General features: G+C 42.1%; 1 protein-coding gene across 1 annotated transcript; it reads right to left on the bottom strand.

Moving 5' to 3' along the window:
* Positions 1 to 7,966: 7,966 nt before the first annotated feature.
* On the bottom strand, positions 7,967 to 17,251 carry LOC140201902 (peptidyl-prolyl cis-trans isomerase-like). The gene is made up of 6 exons (XM_072266681.1): positions 17,095 to 17,251; positions 16,416 to 16,446; positions 13,105 to 13,193; positions 11,062 to 11,158; positions 10,432 to 10,507; positions 7,967 to 8,372 (listed from the first exon to the last, which is right to left on the bottom strand). The coding sequence occupies exons 1-6, from the start codon at positions 17,161 to 17,163 to the stop codon at positions 8,240 to 8,242; spliced, it is 495 nt and encodes a 164-aa protein (XP_072122782.1). The 5' UTR covers positions 17,164 to 17,251; the 3' UTR covers positions 7,967 to 8,239.
* Between the last annotated feature and the right edge of the window lie 1,280 nt (positions 17,252 to 18,531).

Raw genomic sequence — 18,531 nt, forward strand, 5'->3', positions numbered from 1 at the left:
AAACAGAGAAAATTTACAGAGATGTTGCCGAGTCTGGAGTACCTGAGTTATAAGAAAAGATTCAAGATTCAAAGATTATTGTCATTCTAACCATACATCAACTCTGCAGGGCAGAATGAGACAGCGTTTCCCAGGAGCAATCATAATATAACAAACGCAACACTAAATAATAAACATAACAATAAATAGTAAAACACAACAGCCACATGTCAGTTACAATCAAGTTATAAGTGTCCAGTGCAAGTTAAAAGTGTCCAAAGCAGAGTCAGGTAGAGCAGCTATTTAGCAGTCTGACTGCCTGTGGGAGGAAGCTGTTTAGTAGCCTTGTGGTTTTAGTTTTGATGCTCCTGTAACATTTGCCTGATGGCAGAAGAACAAACAGTTCATGGAGAGGGTGTGAGGGGTCTTTAATGATGTACCGTGTCTTCTGGAGGCATCAACTCTGAAAGAGGTCTTGGACAGAAGGTAGGGAGACCCAAATAACCTTCTCTGCTCCACTAACCACCCTCTGCAAGGCTTTTTTGTTGACAGCACTGCAGCTGGAGTACCAGGTTGTGATGCAAAAGGTCAGCACACTCTCAACCTCACCTCTGTAGAATGTAGTTAAGATGTTAGTGGGGAGTGATGCTTGTTTAAGCTTCCTCAGAAAGTGCAATCTCTGTTGGGCCCGTTTCACAATCCCAGTGGTATTCCTGGACCAGGTGAGATTATCCGAGATCTGCACCCCAAGGAACTTGATGTTTTCCACTCTCTCCACTGTGGAGCCGCTGATGCTGAGGGGTGTGTGCTCAGGCTGAGACCGTCTGAAATCAACGATCAACTCCTTGGTTTTGGTGACATTAAGCATCAAGTTGTTTTCCCTGCACCAGCTCTCTAGGTGTTTGACCTCCTCCCTGTACATAGTTTCATCATTTTTGCTGATGAGCCCCACCACTGTGGAATCATCAGCAAACTTAATGATCAGGTTCTCCTTGAATCTGACTGCACAGTCAAGTGTTAGCAGTATAAACAGCAATGGGCTAAGCACACAGCCTTGTGGGGATCCAGTGCTGTGTCATAGGTAAGGATTTTATTCCTTGTAACATAAAAGATTGAGGGGAGATTTGATAGAGGTATACAAAACAATGAGGGGTATAGACAGGTTAAATGTAAGCAGGCTTTTTCCATTGAGGTTGAGTGGGACTACAACTGGAGGTCGTCGGTTAAGGGTGAAAGGTAAAAAGTTTAAGGGGAACATGAAGGGAAACTTCTTCACTCAAAGGGTTGAGAGAGTGTGGAATGAGCTGCCAGTGCACGTGGTCCGTGCAAGCTCGATTTCAATGCTTAAGAGAAGTTTGAATAAGTACATGGAGGACAGGGGTACGGATGGCTATGGTTCAGGTGTGGGTTGATGGAACTAGGCAGTTCCATGGTTTGGCTTGGATTAGATGGGTCATAGAATCTGTTTCTGTGGTGTACTTTTCTCTGACTATGGTATTGGTATTGGTTTATTATTGTCACAGAGAGCTGTTAGGGAGGGTCTAAGCTAATTTGGCAGGGGGATGGGAATGGGAGTGACAGGGCTAAGGAAGGAAAAACAGGAATAAATCAAAGATATCATGCAAAAGAGATGATAGGAAGGACAGGCAGGAGATGAGGCATAATCATAGCCAGTGGGATGATTTACAACAGAAAGCAACAAATACTGGACTGAAAGTGTTATATTAGAATGCACACAGCATAAGAAATAAAATGAACGATCTTGAAATTCAGCTACAGATTGGAAAGTATGACGTTGTGGCCATCTCTGAAATTTGGGTAAAGGATGGCTGCCATTGGTAGCTGAATGTCCAAGGATATACGGTGTATCAGAAAGATAGGTTAGGAGGCAGAGGGGGTGGTGTGGCCCTGTGTATAAGAAATGATATTAAATCATTAGAAAGGGATGACGTAGGATCGTAAGGTGTAGAGTCTCTATGGGTTGAGTTAAGAAATGGCAAGGGTAAAAGGATCCTAATAGTAGTTGTATACAGACCTCCAAACAGTAGACAGGGTGTAGATTACAAATTACAGCAGGAGATAGAAAAGGTATGTCAGAAGGGCAGTGACATGATAATCATTGGGGATTTTGACATGAAAGTGGACTGGGAAAACCAAGTCAGTATTGGACCTCGAGAGAGAATTTGTAGAATGTCCAAGGGATGGCTTTTTAGAATAGCTTGTTGTTGAGTCCACTAGGAGATCAGTTGTGCTGGATTGGATGTTGTGCAATTACCTGGAGGTGACAAGAGAGTTTAAAGTTAAGGAACCCTTAGGGAACAGTGATCACATATGATCAAGTTCACTTTGAAATTTAAGAAGGAGAAACTAAATTCCAATGTGTCAGTATTTCATTGGAATAAAGGAAATTACAATGGCATGAGAGGGGAACTGGCCAAAGTTGACTGGAAAGGGACACTAGCAGGAAGGACGGCAGAACAGCAATGGCTGGATTTTTTGCAAAAAAATGAAGGAAGTGCAAGACAGATACATTCCAAATAAGAAGAAATTTTCGAATGGAAGAAGGACACCACCATGGCTGACAAGTGAGGTCAGAGCCAAAGTAAAAGCAAAAGAGAGGGCATACAAGGAAGCCAAAGTTAGTGGGAAGATGGAGGATTGGGAAGCTTTTAAAAACTTGCAGAAGGAAACTAAGAAGGTCATTAGGAAGGAAAAGATTAATTATGAAAGTAAGCTGGCGATTAATATCAAAGAAGATACTAAAAGCATTTTTAAGTATATAAAAGATAAAAGAGAGTCGGGGTAGATATAGGACCAATAGAAAATGACATTGGAGATATTGTAAGACAGACACAGCGATGGCAGAGGAACTGAAAACGTATTGTGCATCAGTCTTCACAATGGAAGACGTGCAGTATACCGGACATTCACGAGTGTCAGAGAAGTGAAGTATGTGTAGTGAAAATTACGGCTCAGAAGGTGCTCAGGAAGCTTAATGGTCTGAGGGTAGATAAATCTCCTGGACCTGATGGAATGCACCCTCGGGTTCTGAAGGAAGTAGCTGGAGAGATTGCAGAGCCATTAACAATGATCTTTCAAGAATTGACAGATTCTGGCACTGTACTGGATGACTGGAAAATTGCAAATGTTACTCTGCTATTCAAGAAGGGTGGGAGGCAGCAGGAAGTTCCAGTTAGCCTGACATCAGTGTTTGGAATTGATTGTTAGGGATGAGATTACGGAGTACCTGGAGGCACATGATAAGATAGGCTAAAGCCGCATGGTTTCCTGAAAGTAAAATCCTGCCTGACTAACCTACTGCAATTTTTTGAGGAAATTACAGGCAGGGTGGACAAGGGAGATGCAGTGGATGTGATGTACTTGGATTTTCAGAAGGCCTTTGACAAGGTACCACACATGAGGCTGCTTAGCAAGATAAGAGCCCATGGCATTACGGGGAAGTTACTGGCATGGGTGGAGCACTGGCTGATCGGCAGAAAACAGAGAGTGGGAATAAAGGGATCCTATTCTGGTTCGCTACCGGTTACCAGTGGAATTCCACAGGGGTCGGTGTTGGGACTGCTGCTTTTTACGATGTATGTCAGTCATTTGGACCATGGGATTAATGGATTTGTGGCTAAATTTGTCGATGATACAAAGATGGGTGGAGGAGCGGGTAGTGTTGAGGAAACAGTGTCTGTAGAGAGTCTTAGATAGTTTAGGGGAATGGACAAAGAAGTGGCAAATGAAATACAATGTTGGAAAGTGTATGGTCATGCACTTTGGTGGAAGAAATAAACGGACAGACTACTATTTAGATGAGGAGAGAATTCAAAATGCAGAGATGCAAAGGGACTTGGGAGTCCTTGTGCAGGATACACTAAAGGTTAACCTCCAGGTTGAGTCTGTGGTGAAGAAGGCGAATGCAACGTTGGCATTCATTTCTAGAGGTATAGAATACAAGAGCAGGGATGTGATGGTAAGGCTCTATAAGGCACTCGTGAGACCACATTTGGAGTATTGTGTGCAGTTTGGGTTCCTTATTTTAGAAAGGATATACTGACATTGGAGAGGGTTCAGAGAAGATTCATGAGAATGATTCCAGGAATGAAAGGGTTACCGTATGAGGAATGTCTGGCAGCTCTTGGGCTGTATTCCCTGGAGTTCAGGAGAATGAGGGGGGGATCTCATAGAAACATTCCGAGTGTTAAAAGGCCTAAACAGATTAGATATGACAAAGTTATTTCCCATGGTAGGGGAGTTGAAGACAAGAGGACACAACTTCAGGGTTGAAGGACGTCCTTTTAGAACAGAGATGCGGAGAAATTACTTTAGTTAGAAGTTGGTAAATCTGTGGAATTTGTTGCCATGAGAGGCTGTGGAGGCCAAGTCATTGGGTGCATTTAAGGCAGAGATAGATAGGTTCTTGATTAGCCAGGGCGTCAAAGGGTATGGGATTGGCCACGAGTGGAGGAATGGATCAGTCCATGATTGAATGGCGGAGCAGACTCAATGGGCTAAATGGCCTACTTCTGCTCCTATATCTTATGGTCTTATGTACAGTGAAAAGCTTGTCTTGCATACTGTTCATACAGATCAAATTATTACACAGTGCATTGAAGTAGAACAAGGTAAAACAGTAACAATGCAGAGTAAAGTGTAAAACCTACAGAGTGCAGTGCAGGTAAACAATAAAGTGATTATAACGAGGTAGATTGTGACATCGTCTTTAATTAACTGATAACGCAATCCTTACTTAATCACACTTTATTTACTTGTGCACAAGGAGAGGACAACAGTTCAGTCCCTTTCACTAAACATTCTGAAGTTTCAACAGAGAAATGCCATTTTTGTGCAGAAATTGACTAGTTGGATACAGATATTGATCCAATGGAAACTTTGTGCACTTCTGAATCCCACCATTTGAATATTTAAATACCAATCATATTTCAAGTGTTTAATAACAAATTAAATCTATGTGTTAAAGGCCAATAATACTTGGGAATAAGTAAAATAACAGTCCAACAGTGTTGCAGTAGAGTCCTTTGTTTATATCTTTGTCTTGTTTTGGCATGCTCTGTGACCTTGGTTTCCAGACTTGAATAGAAAGGCTGTACAAAGGAGAACTGGCCTTTTAGGAGCCATATTTAGCCTAGGACTGCACACTGTTCCTGCCTGCTTATCATCTTGAGTCTTGCTTTACTGAACAAGGGGAAGTCCAGTCTGGCTCTGCTTGAGACTGTACAATGTACAGTGTCTGCACTCTGTTCTGTCAGCATACCTTTGAATCCTTGCCTTGCTCCAACTTCCAGTGAGGTCAAACATTCATGTTATCATAAAAGTCTGATAACAATGGAATGGGACTATTCTGCCCAGTGGGAGGGGGAGGAGAAAGAATAGCTGGGGTATGTAGGGTATTTGGTTATGCTGGCAGCTGTACTCTTGCAGTGAGAAATATACTCACAGTTCATTGAGGGCAGGTTGGTTCCTGTGATGTACTGATCTGTGTGTACAACTCTGCAGTTTCTTGCAGTTGTGTGCAGTGCAGTTACCATTACACATTCAGATACCATTACAGTATCGTAGGGACATGCCACATTTCTTTAACCTCCTTTGCTCAAATTATACGACAGTGAAGAAAAAGACTGCAAAATATTATTGCAAAAACACAATTAGAAGTAATTACTCAATCACACTTTTATTTACTTGTGCACAAGGAGAGACGGTAATAGATGTGTTTGAGATACCAACCACCTCCAAACAAAATCCTTCCTCAGATCTTATTGCCTACCCTTATGCTGCCACCTTAAGGCACCCTTGTTCTGTTTTTGAGTACTCACTCAGGTCTTACCATTCAATGCACCTGTCCTCTCATAGTCCCCTTGGAGTAGATTTTGTCAACCAGAACCACTATACTGAGTCCAAGTTAGGACGTTGTTTTACAGCTGGACATTACTCAGACTGCACCTGAACTATCGTGTGCTGTTCTGGTTATCATACTAAAAAACAAAAGTGGAATTCAGCAATTCGGCCCATCAAGGCTACTTTGCCATTGGATCATGGCTGATTTATTTCCCCTCTCCACCCCATTCTCCTGCTTGCTCCCTGTACCCTTTGATGCCCTTACTAATGAAGAAACGTATCAACTTCCGCTTTAAATTTACCCAGCTGTCTGTGGCAGTGAATTCCAGTTTCATCACCCTCTGGCTAAATAAATTTCTCATCTTTGTTGTGTTCTGAGGCTGTGCCCTCTGGTCCTAGAATCTCCCTCTAATGGAAACATAATCTCCACATCCACTGTCTGGGCCTTTCAATGTTTCCCTCCCTCCAGAATTGAGCAAATTTTGGTTGAAGTGTCACCAAATGACAAGATTAAGGAAAAAAATCCCTAAATATTTTATATTGAAGGAGGAAAGCACAAGGAAATCTGCAAATGGACCTGGAGAACATATTAAAATACAAATGAGAAGTATTCACCAAAGGGTGTTGTAGTTGTTGAATTCAGGGAGGGGCTGGAGATGAATGGGGAGGTAGGGGCAGTGTCAGTCAAGGTGGTGAAATTTGAGTGTTATTAAAACGTAAGTACTAAATGTCTTCAAGAGCTTGAGGGGGTGAATTCCCAGGCCTGGTATACTATATTCAGTGCTGCTGCCCAATTAATTTTATTTTTTTTTTTTTTTTTTTTAAAAACCTTTGCTAACCACAGGTAGAGTGCCAGATGAGAAAGAATCCCAAGGCCTTTTGTAGTTGTATTAATAACAATAGAACAGTAAGGGACAAGGATCAGTGTGGTCACCTGTGCATGGAGCTTTAAGAGATGGAGAGATATTAAATAATTACTTTTTTCTGTTTGCATTTACTTAGGAGACAGACATAAGGCATAGAAAGAGTAGTGAGGTCACAGACCATATCCAGGTAACAGAAGAGGTGCTTGCAGCCTCAAGGTGAATTGGGATGAATAAATCCCCAGAGCCTGATAGGGTGTCCACTCAGACCATGTGGGAGGCTAGTTCAGAAATTGCAAGGCCCTGGCAGATATTTAGAATGTCCTTGGTGAGGTGCTAGAGGACTTCTAGCATTTCATTGTTCATGAGGAGCTCTAAGAACAAGGCAGCAAATTATAGGCTGGTGAGCCAGATTCAGTTGTGGTAGATTATTAAAATATAGTCCAAGGGATAGGATATATAAAAATTTGGACAGATAGGGATAATCAACATGGCTTTGTGCACATCAGGTCATGTCTAATTGATTTTAAGGGTATTTTGAGACGACTAAGTTTGATGAAAGCAGTGGTTGTTGCTAATGTGGACATTAGGCAAAAATCCCACATAGCTGGTCCAAGTTTACTTGCTTGGTAGTCATATGAATTAAGTCAACATTGGCTTTGCAGGAGCTGAGAAGTAGGCTAGTGGACTGGAGGCCTGTGGCTAGAGGTGTACCACAGGGATCAGCAAATTTGCAGACGATACCAAAATTGTGTATAGTAGACAGTGAAGGCTATCGAAGCTTGTAGCACGATCTTGACCAGCTGAGAAAATGGGCAGAAAAATAGTTAAAAACTTAATGCAGAAATGTGAAGTGCTACACTTCAGGACAAACCAGGGCATGACTTGCACATTGAATGGTAGGGTATTGAGACAGGCAGTTGAAGAAAGTGACCTGGGAATACAAATACACAATTCTTTGAAAGTAGCATCACAAGTATTGGGTACAAGATTGGAATGTTATGTTGAAGTTGTCCAAGTCATTGGTGAGGACAAATATGCCTGCAGACTTTCCCCACTGGTTGGGAGTGTAGAATTAGAAGTAATACATTTAAGGAGAACTTCTGTGTGGTGCAAGTGTGAAATAAGCTGCCAGAAGTGATAGCTGCAAGGCCAATTGTAAGTTTATATAGGTACATGGATAAGAGGTATGGAGGCCCCTGATTCAGATGCAGATAGGTGGGACTTCAGCTTTTGAGACAGAGGAACTTTTAAGAAGCAGGTTTGGTGAGCAAATGTACATTTTATTTGAATGAAGTGTTTTAGTACAAGGCTAAAATAAACAAATAGTTCCATTAAACCTCATGAAAAAGTTAAAGGCTAAGCACTGCCACAGATCACTGAAAATTGATGGTTTACGCTCCAACCTGGGCAAAAGCCTCAGGTAACTTGGAAATGTACAATTACACAAATCAACTTGAGATTTGGATTTTGCCACCTTCATAGCAATGTACCAATGGAAAAAAGACTGAGCAGCCACCATAGGAATGTTCTCATCACACCATTCCACAGTCAATAATGCGAACAGTAACACTTGTCTTTCCACTCTGCGATCCCTTTAATTCCATTTGTTGTACGATATCATAGCCTTCTACCACACGGCCAAACACAACATGCTTCCCATCCAACCTGAAAAAAGACAGATTAAAGGTCAAGTTAACACACAAAAATACATGAAAGAATCACATCAACTAAAGTTTAATTATTCAGGTTAACCAAATACTTATTCTCAAAAAGCAACAGAAGTAGACTTGTGTCTCAGGAAAGCTAGTCACCATTCCCATTTTAAATATTCCTTTGAAATGAATTGAAGTAACCAAACCAGTTACTTAGATAATTATCACTGAATAGCAGTTACAGTATTCAGTTAAGCTTATTAGTCACTTCATGCTATGGAACCCTTGATTAATGGCAATAGTTCAAGGCATAAAAGATTGGGAATCCCTGCTGTAAACCACATGCAGAAAAATTAGAGGAGTGGTCTGTAGAAAAGTAGAGTCAGAGAAAGTGCAGAGACTTTATCTACAACCTTTGCTTGAAAAGATCAGACCATGGCTCACATTCAACAAGCTTCAATACATATCCAGGTAGGGAAAAGGGTAAAGATAAACTACACTAGTGGGGAAGACCAGGGCCCAGAGGGCACAACCTCAGAATACAAGGATGTATTCTGAACAGAGATGGAGGAAGTAAAGAGTCTGAGGGGTGATAATTTGTGAAAATTCATTGCCATCGACTGCAGTGGAAGTCAAGTTACTGGGTATACCTGAGCTGGTGGTAGACGTGAGGAGAGCTAAGGTACCGGTGACCCCTGTTTCCATGCAGGGGGTCAGTGTGGACATGGTGGAGGATTACAAATACCTGGGGATACGAATTGACAATAAACTGGACTGGTCAAAGAACATTGAGGCTGTCTACAAGAAGGGTCAGAGCCGTCTCTATTTCCTGAGGAGACTGAGGTCCTTTAACATCTGCCAGATGATGCTGAGGATGTTCTAGGAGTCTGTGGTGGCCAGTGCTATCATGTTTGCTGTTGTGTGCTGGGTCAGCAGGCCGAGGATGGCAGACACCAACAGAATCAACAAACTCATTCGTAAGGCCAGTGATGTTGTGGGGATGGAACTGGACTCTCTGACGGTGTTGTCTGAAAAGAGGATGCTGTCCAAGTTGCATGCCACCTTGGACAATGTCTCCCATCCACTACATAATGTACTGGGTGGGCACAGGAGTACATTCAGCCAGAGACTCATTCCGAGATGCAACACAGAGCGTCACAGGAAGTCATTAGTGCCTGTGGCCATCAAACTTTACAACTCCTCTCTTGGAGGGTCAGACACCCTGAACCAATAGGCTGGTCCTGGACTTATTTCATAATTTACTAGCATAATTTACATATTACTATTTAACTATTTATGGTTCTATTACTATTATTTATGGTGCAACTGTAACGAAAACCAATTTCCCCTGGGGTCAATAAAGTACGACTATGACTATCTAAAGCAAATAATAGGTTCTTGATTGGCAAAAGTATCAAAGGCAAGGGGGAGAAAGCAGGAGGATGGAGTCGAGGGAAATTAAATCAGCCATGATCAAGTGCTACATCAGTCAATGGACTGAATGGCCTAATTCACACCTACAGTACTGTGCACATGTAAAAAATGTTAAGATACTTACAAAAATAATTTTAAGTTACTAATAAAAAAAAGTAGCAAAAAAACACACTAAATCAAAACCTGGCGTGACCACCCTTTGCTTTAAGAACTGCCAACAATTCCCTTAGGTATACTGTCGTGCAGTTTTTTGGAGGGGAGGCAGTGGAGAGAATCATCGGTTGGTAGGTCTTTCCAAGCATCTTACAGAACTTGCCACAGTTGTTCTGTAGACTTTGGCTATCTTGCTTGCTTTTCTCTCTCCAGGTAATCTCAGATAGCCTCACTGTTAAGACCAGGGCTCTGTGCCGGTCATACCATCTGCAACCATATAAAAAAATCTAGATGCCTAGGACTTTTGCACAGTACTGTAGGTCATTATAGTCTTATCGTATTACTGGTGCTCATATTTGATATCTTAAACCCTGAAGTATACACTCACCACTGAAAGGTAATCAATTTCAAACAATCCACATCCTATACAACAGTACTGCACAAATCCCCTGGGAACTCTGCCTTAGAGCAGAGAAGAAACTTACCAACCAGTTTTGGCAGTACAGATAAAAAATTGTGATCCATTTGTATCGGGCCCAGCATTTGCCATTGACAGTGTTCCTGAAAAAAAAACATCAGTTAAAAATGCAGAGCCATGGAAAAAAAAATATAGATTCACCCTAGTATATGGATACCTGACCTGCCTATACAAATTAATGAGTAACTCAAGAGACAGTCAATATGGATTTGCTACCTAGGAACTGTACTTCTGGCATGAACTATTCACAGGAACAAAACCATAACAACCTGAATACCTTTCCCTTCAGCAACAACTTCTCCTCACCCAAAAAAACCACACACACCCTATTCAACTAGAAGCACCAGTCAACTAGTACCACACAACTACTAGTACTAGCAATTAGAAATGAGCATTTGTTGGATAATCCAATCCAGACTTTCCTTTTTTTGCATTCAGTTATTAAAGGATCATGCCACCGCTGTAGCTTCCCAAATTCACTCCTGAATTGTACTCTTAACTAGAAGGTTAGGGAGTTACTCCAGTCAGGTAATTATTTTTCAAAATTCAAATGAAGAACTGCAACAAGGTAAAAATATCAGACAGATCAAGTTTTTAAAAAAAATTTAAACAAACTACAAAAGAATGTCTCACTCACCTGGTCCTTCATGTTTGAGTATGAAGTTCTCATCTGGAAATTTGTTACCATAGATGGATTTGCCACCTGTGCCATTGCCTTTTGTGAAATCTCCACCCTGTAGAAACCAAAAGCAGACTTACAAATCTCACTGAGAACAAATTTTCTTTCATCAAGTTTGCAAATAAACCAGCATTCAAAACACTTGTCTGAATCCCAGAGCAGCACCAGTGTCCATCTGATCTGACTTAGTTCATCTAAAATGAGTTCCTTTCAAACTAGAATACAATTTTGCAGCTAACACCTTCTTTAAGGCCTCTCAAGCTGTTAACTTTCATCACTGGTGGCTAAATGTACACATCAATACTAACATCCTCATTTTCTCCATTCAAGCTTCAATTATCCCAAGATCTGTACACAAGTGGTGGCCCCAATACAACTGTTTGGGATACCACTACACAGTGACCACTCCCAACTCCTCAGGAAGCCACCTAAGTGCCTGCAGCTTCACATTTCATCTTGGCACACGAGGTAGTGTTTTAGACCAACACACAAAACACTGGAGGAATTCAATCAGGCAACATCTATGCACAGTTGGTGTTTCAAGCCAAGACCCTTCATCAGAACTTTCAGTCTGACAGTACCTTATCTGCAGATTTTTAAAAATTGTGTAGGTAACATCTTTAAAGTTTACTTCCATCATCAGATGCTGCCCAAAAGAGGAATGAAACCCAATTACCAATGAATTGCAAAGCAAGGAAGGATATGATGCCGAGGCTTTATAAGGCACTGGTGAGGGTCTCACCTCCAGTATTAAGAAACAGTTTTGGGCCCCTCATCTTAGAAAAGACATGCTGGCATTAGAGAGGCCCAGGGGAGGTTCACAAGGACGATTCCAGAAATGAAAAGGTTATCATACAAAGAACGTTTGATGACTGCAGGTTTGTCTTCACTGGAATTCAGAAGGATCGGGGGGTGGGGAGGGGGGAATCTTATTGAAACCTTCTGAATGATAAAAGGCCGAGACAGTAGATATGGAAAGGATGTTTCCCCTGGCAGGAGAGTCCGCACAGCCTCATGATAGAGGGGCGCCCTTTCAAATCAGATAGTGAAATTTAGCTAAAGGGTGGTGAATTTGTTCCCACATGCAGCTGCAGAGGCCAGGCCGTTAGGTGTATTTAAGGCAGAGATTGGTAGGTTGATTGGACATGGCATCAAGGGTTACAGGGAGAAGGCCAGGAACTGGGGTTGAGGAAGAGATATTTAAAGAAGGGTCAATCATGATTGAATGGTGAGCAGACTTGACAGCCTAATTCTGCTCTTGCTGACCATCTCCAGAATTATGTTTAATTTAAAATTAAAAGCAATCTTCACTCCTGATATCATTCAACCTTTTGTCTTCCAGTAGTACTGACATCCTATTCAAAGTTTTCAATTGTTAAAGAATTAAGATTGTAGTTAGTTAGCACAATATGTGCAAAATTAGAGTGCTATAAAAGATATACAAAACTGAGGATACTACATAGACTTAATGCAAGCAGACAATTTCCACTGAGTTTGGGCCAGACTTGAGGCGAAAGGTGAAACAGAGGCAAAAGGGAACCTGACAAGGAACAACTTCATTCATTCAGTGAGTGTGTGCAATGAGCTGCCAGTGGAAGTGTGAATGCATGTTCAATTGCAACATTTAAGGTTAAGTTTGGATGGGATGGATATGGTCCAGATGGTGGTCAACAGGACTAGGCAGAACAGTTCAACACAAGCCTGTTTCTATGAATTAGTGTGTTACGAGTCAATTATCCCCATTACTTAATTTCACCCAGTCAAATGAATAAACCTTCCATCATTAGAGATTAAGCAGCATATTAAACAAAACCATTCATATCCAAATGTTAAGCACCTAAAAATATTATAAGGGATCCACCCAAAGAAATACAACCTCCTTGTCATATTCCTAGAAAAGTCAGTATCATAGGTTCCTGTGCATTACTTTGGAAATGAGATGCATGAATAGTTAAAAAAAAATCTAAATAGAAACATCAATTGTTAAAGGAGTGTACTTACTTGGCACATAAATTTAGGAATTATTCGGTGAAAAACTGATCCCTTAAACCCCTCACCCTCTGGTTTGGTACAAAGCACACGGAAGTTCTCTATTGAAGACAGTAACAGATTGAGTAAATTTACACTCAGACTCATGGGCAAGATAACCTTAACTTCTAATGTACCCAAGCATACACCCTACTCCAAACAAAAAATAATTTGTAGATTAGATAGTACCATAATGCAAATCTTTTATCAGCCATACCCAACCTGCTCCATTCAGAAGAATGGAGCCCCTTCAAACCTACCAATTTTTATTGAAGCACCATTCCATCTGGATACATTACAGCTCTGGTATTGCAACTGCTCTGTACATGACAAAACTGCAGAGTTGTGGATATAGCTCAGCATGTCGCAGGAACCAGCCTCCCCCACATGGATTCTGTCTGTACTTTTTACTGCCCCAGTAAAGCAGCCAACATAATCCCACCCAGACATTCTGTTCTCGCCTCCCCCATTAAGCCTGAAAGCATATACAAGTGTCCCCCCCCCCATTTTTCAAACGTTTGCTTTACGACACCTCGCTGTAATGAAAGACCTACATTAGTTACCTATTTTCACTAACAGAAGGTATTTTCACCATTACGAAAAAAGGCAGCGCGCACCCGAACAGCCAAGCTCCTCCCCTGGAACTGCATTCTAGCCGCCATTGCTTAAACTCATGCTTTATCTCGATTTATTTTGTGCATCCGTTAGCAAGATGAGTCCTAAGGTATCAGAAAAGCCTAAAAGAGCTTGTAAGGGTGTTACACTCAGCGTAAGACTAGACTAATTAAGCATTTCGATCGTGGTGAACAAAATAAGGACATTGTCCACGTGTTGAATTTGCCTGTGTCCACCATTCGCACTATTTATACACAGAGAGAAAGAATTTTGAATGCTGTCGATGTTACTGTTGGTTCTGCTCGTAGCCAAGTGTTCTCTCTTAGTCAGCATCCAATAATGGATAAAATGGAAAGTCTATTGCTTGTGGATTGATGGGTGCACAAAGCATGGTGTTCCGTTAAGTTTTCTTATACTTAAAGAGAAATCTGTAAAGTCTTTTTAATAAGCAGAAACAGAAAGCACTAGAGGATGGTGATGAAAGTGGAACTTAAAGATAGTCATGGGCGGTTTGAGGTGAGGGCATCTTCATAGTTTTAAGCAGTGGTCCCCAACCTCCGGACCGTGGACCAGTACATTGCCGCGAAGAATGCAGTGGTAGTTGGGACGCACCCAGCACATCTTTAAGAAAAAAGCCGAAATAAACAAGCTAAGTTAGATAGAGCTCTTAATGATAGCAGATATGGGGAGAGGCCGGAACAGGGTACTGATTGTGGATGATCAGCCATAATCACAGTAAATGGCAGTGCCGGCTCCAAGGGCCAAATGGCCTACTCCTGCACCTATTGTCTAATTAATTAGGTGCCACCCGGCACATAAATGTCAGCCCAGATCAGAGGCAATTGCTGATTGCATCAGGTGGTTATTTGTACAAGTGTTTAACTGTGACAAAACTGCAATTTATTGTGGAGTCTTAGTGATTCCAGTAAGTGAAACCACACTGTACATACATTATTTCTACTTTATATAGGCTGTGTATTTTTGTGTGTTATTTGGTATGATTTGGCAGCTTCATAGCTTAAAGGTTGCTGGAGAGTGTTTCTGCTGAGAGCGCTTCCACGAGATTTTTGCCGCGTTAAGCCTGGTTTATACTTCTGCACCAACGCATCGCCGTAAGGTCTGCTTTGCCGCAAAGTCGACGCGCACCTCTCCAAAATGTAACCGCGCATCGCAGAACGCAACTGTGATTGGTCCGCTTGGTAGCATCGCATGTCATCCTACGCTGCAATAGCTTCCCCTTGGGTGACTGAAGGGCAAGGAAGGAACTCTGGCTGCAATGCTTTCCATAAAGCTTTACAGACCTCGGAAATTATGGAGGACACATTTCACACAAGAAAAAGACGCTTGCGTCTTGTTTACCCCGAGACTACCATGACCATGAAGCCTTGTGCGGGCAGGTGAGTGCGCATGCGTGACGTGCGCTAATTGCCGAGCAACGCAGACACACCAACGCACAAGTATAAATGCTCATGACACGCATAGGCCACGTGCGTAGGTTACCGTGTCCAATTAACGCAGAAGTATAAACCAGGCTTTAGACAGTGTTGCAGAAAAGTATTTCTACTTTATATAGGCTGTGTATTTATCATATCATTCCTACTCTTACTATATGTTACTGTTATTTTAAGTTTTGTGTTATTTGGCATGATTTGGTAAGTTATTTTTTTGGGTCTGGGAACGCTCAAAAATTTTCCCCATATTAATAAATGGAAATTGCTTATTTGCTTTACGACATTCCAGCCTACAAAGCGTTTCATAGGAACGCTCTACCTTCAGATAGCAGGGGAAACCTGTATGGCACTCAAGAAAGCAGCAAGGCTATGCTCTTTTCTCACTGCTGCCATGAAACGCTCAGGACTTGCACCACCAGGTTCAAGGACAGTTACTACTCCTCAACCACCAGGCTCTTGAACAAAAGAGAGTAAAGACACTTATCTATTGATATGTTCCCATAACCAATGATATCACTTTAAGGACTCCTTATATTTGCGTGTGCAGTTTGTTGTCTCCTATGCTCTGCTTGGTCTTTCATTGATCCTGTTTTATAGTTACTATTCTGTAGATTTACAGAGTATGCCTGCAGGAAAAATTCTCAGGGTCGTACATGGTGACATGTACATACTCTGATAATTAATTTTACTTGGAAATTTGAACAGCTTCTATTCCAGTACTACAGATTATTGAACAGATGTGTTGAATGTCTCTTGCCCCACAATCTACCTCGTTATGGTCTTGAACTTTATCCTTTAAATGGAGCACTTTCTCTAGAGCTTTTACACTTATCACTTTACCTCCCACTGTGTAATGATTTGTTCTGTATGAACAGTATGCACAACCTCTACATTGTACTTCGGTACGAGTGAAAATAATAAACCAGTATCTGATAGGTCCAGTACCTTTCTGCCATTCAAACTACCAAATTGGAAAAAAAAGCCAATTCTTTTTCAGACCAAGTATCAAATTAAAATTACAGCACATTTATGCCGAAATGAACCGATTTCCTCCAAACGTGATGAATGTCTGGAGCAGTTGCAATAGCAGCAAATCCTGGTCTTGCGAGCAAAATGCAGATGCCATACGTAATCATTTGCACTTCCAAGTTTATTAAAAATAAAGTAACTAAGGTTATACTTAAACACGTTTAAGGAATTAAAAAGAAACAAACTCACCTGCAGTTTTTGGAACAACATCGCTCCTTAGCTAGAGGGTAGAAACAGAGAGAGGCAATTAAGCAGTCTTGTTAAGTAATATGAACGCAGAGTTGAGGTTTTATTCGGCAAAGGGGGTGGGGTGGTGAATTCCGATAGACCTTTGCTCGCATTGATTGCTCTGGGGCGATTCCAAGCCCGACTTCTTTTTGCCGTGTTAGCGGACATGGCGGCCACAGGTCATTTTCGCAAGAGGACCCCATCCATGAAATGGCGGGCACCGCTGGACGCCCGATCGTCAATCGCCAACACTGGGTTGGTAACCGATTTACACGTGAAAAGAACACAATCTATACATTAAAAGAGCAGTGAAGGATGTGGCAGGGTACGCCACCCGACACGTGGCCGGCGGACGGGGGACGCTGAGGAGGCGTCCCAGGCCTCGACCACCCCCCCCCCCCCCAAATCGCCATCCCAGATAGGGGAGCAAACAGCGAACACCACCTTCGGGCACATGCGGGAGGGTATTTAATCTTAACCACCTATGCTCAGAGTGGGGGGGGGAAGAGGTTTAACGCTTCCGGTAACCGCGTGGTTGGTTTAACGGGGTGCGGCTAAAATGGAGGCGGCCGGCCCAAAACCACATGGCCATACTGCACCACATCCCCGCCATCGGGAGCCCCAGAAACTAAACACTTACCTCGAATATGATGCGGCCCACCGACTGCTTATCAAAACCAATGTCGAAGAAGACGCGAGGGTTTCCCATTCTCTCGTTTTTTTCCCCCTCCTCTCACCGTTTAGCACCGACCTAGCTCGGGCACGCTGTTAGAAGTGTTAATTCCGCAACGGCCCACTCGGCTCTCCTTTTATAGCGTTCCCCCTGGCCCGCCTCCCTAACCTGATTGACGTCCCAGTGAAGCAATCCCCTGCCGACAACTTTATGATGGACAGGCAGATTAGCCAGTAGACGTGCGGTAGGTACGACAGGTGCTCTTCGTTGATTGAATCGCCGCTCGGTGGCGAGTAACGGTGAACATGACTGAAGTCTGGAATTCATGGGGATGCGGCACAGCCGACTGAGCAGCCCTGAATACATGCTCGCCTTTTCAATGAAAAATGTATAAATGCATCGATACGCAGTTAGAATTCTGTTAGTTTAATCCTAGTGTTTTGCTGTGGTGAAAAAAAATGGTAAAATGAGGGAGATAGCAACCAACCAGCGCTTTTGTGAGCGTTTCTTTGCACTTTTATTCCCAAAGTGCGTAGAAATTAGCAAACCTTTTCGAGTAAATTTAAATGTACGTACGTATGTTATGCTTTATAGATAATGCCATATATATAAAGGGATCCAAGATTGGGAAAAAAATGGACCTCTGACCTAATATTAAAATTCCATTTTTAAAATAATTTATCCAGTTTTCGGCGGGTCTACTGTCTTCATTGACGCGTTTGTCGTTTATTTTAAAATAAGTGAGGCTTGCATGGTTTCATTTTCGGCAGTTCTGTCGATGTGAAAAGGCGCGCCATCGGGGGCTGCGCGGGCTTCGGTGGGTTCTAGAATGTTCTCCGTGGTCTGGCCGCCGAGTCATGGCCGCGCTTCGGTCGTCCGTGCCTTATCGCAATTTTAAAACAGCAGCGCCGGCTGGTAATGTGGTCCACTAAACCAAGCAACATCGTTGTCCTCCAAGATTTAATCGTCAGATATGATCTAAATTTTGCGTTTTGTAGACTCACTCTATTGCAGTTTGCGAAGAAGTCAGGGTACAAACCTACGAAATGTCGTTTCAAATCAAAGTATTTAAGGTTTTTTTTGGGGGGGAGGAAGAAATTGCAAAGAATGCTGTAGCCGAGAGGGGTACGGCAAAATTGTGCTTTACAACATTTAACAAATTCAGGGTAATCATTTTAAAACAGGAGCAAATGGAAAACCAGGAAAGGATCGGGTCCTGCGTGTTTTACATATCATAAACTTAGCTGATAATGGCAGAATTATTGCATTTAGTCAGCCTCAGAATCTACCACGGTGCTGGCCATGATTGTGGAAGAACATTTAAAAGAAGGAAATTTTGAGACCTGATGAATATCCCAGGCCAGATGGTAGATCGGCATAAAAAAAACGTAAATGTGCTAGATG

Source organism: Mobula birostris, chromosome 8, assembly GCF_030028105.1.
Source record: "Mobula birostris isolate sMobBir1 chromosome 8, sMobBir1.hap1, whole genome shotgun sequence".
Lineage (NCBI taxonomy): Eukaryota > Metazoa > Chordata > Chondrichthyes > Myliobatiformes > Myliobatidae > Mobula > Mobula birostris.

Excerpts from the sequence above, each read along its gene's own strand:
- LOC140201902 (XM_072266681.1), bottom strand. The coding sequence starts at position 17,163 with ATGGGAAACCCTCGCGTCTTCTTCGACATTGGTTTTGATAAGCAGTCG. Across the intron at positions 16,447-17,094 it reads TGGGCCGCATCATATTCGAG|CTAAGGAGCGATGTTGTTCC; the intron begins GTAAGTGTTTAG and ends TCTACCCTCTAG. Across the intron at positions 10,508-11,061 it reads ACTCAAACATGAAGGACCAG|GAACACTGTCAATGGCAAAT; the intron begins GTGAGTGAGACA and ends TTTTTTTTTCAG.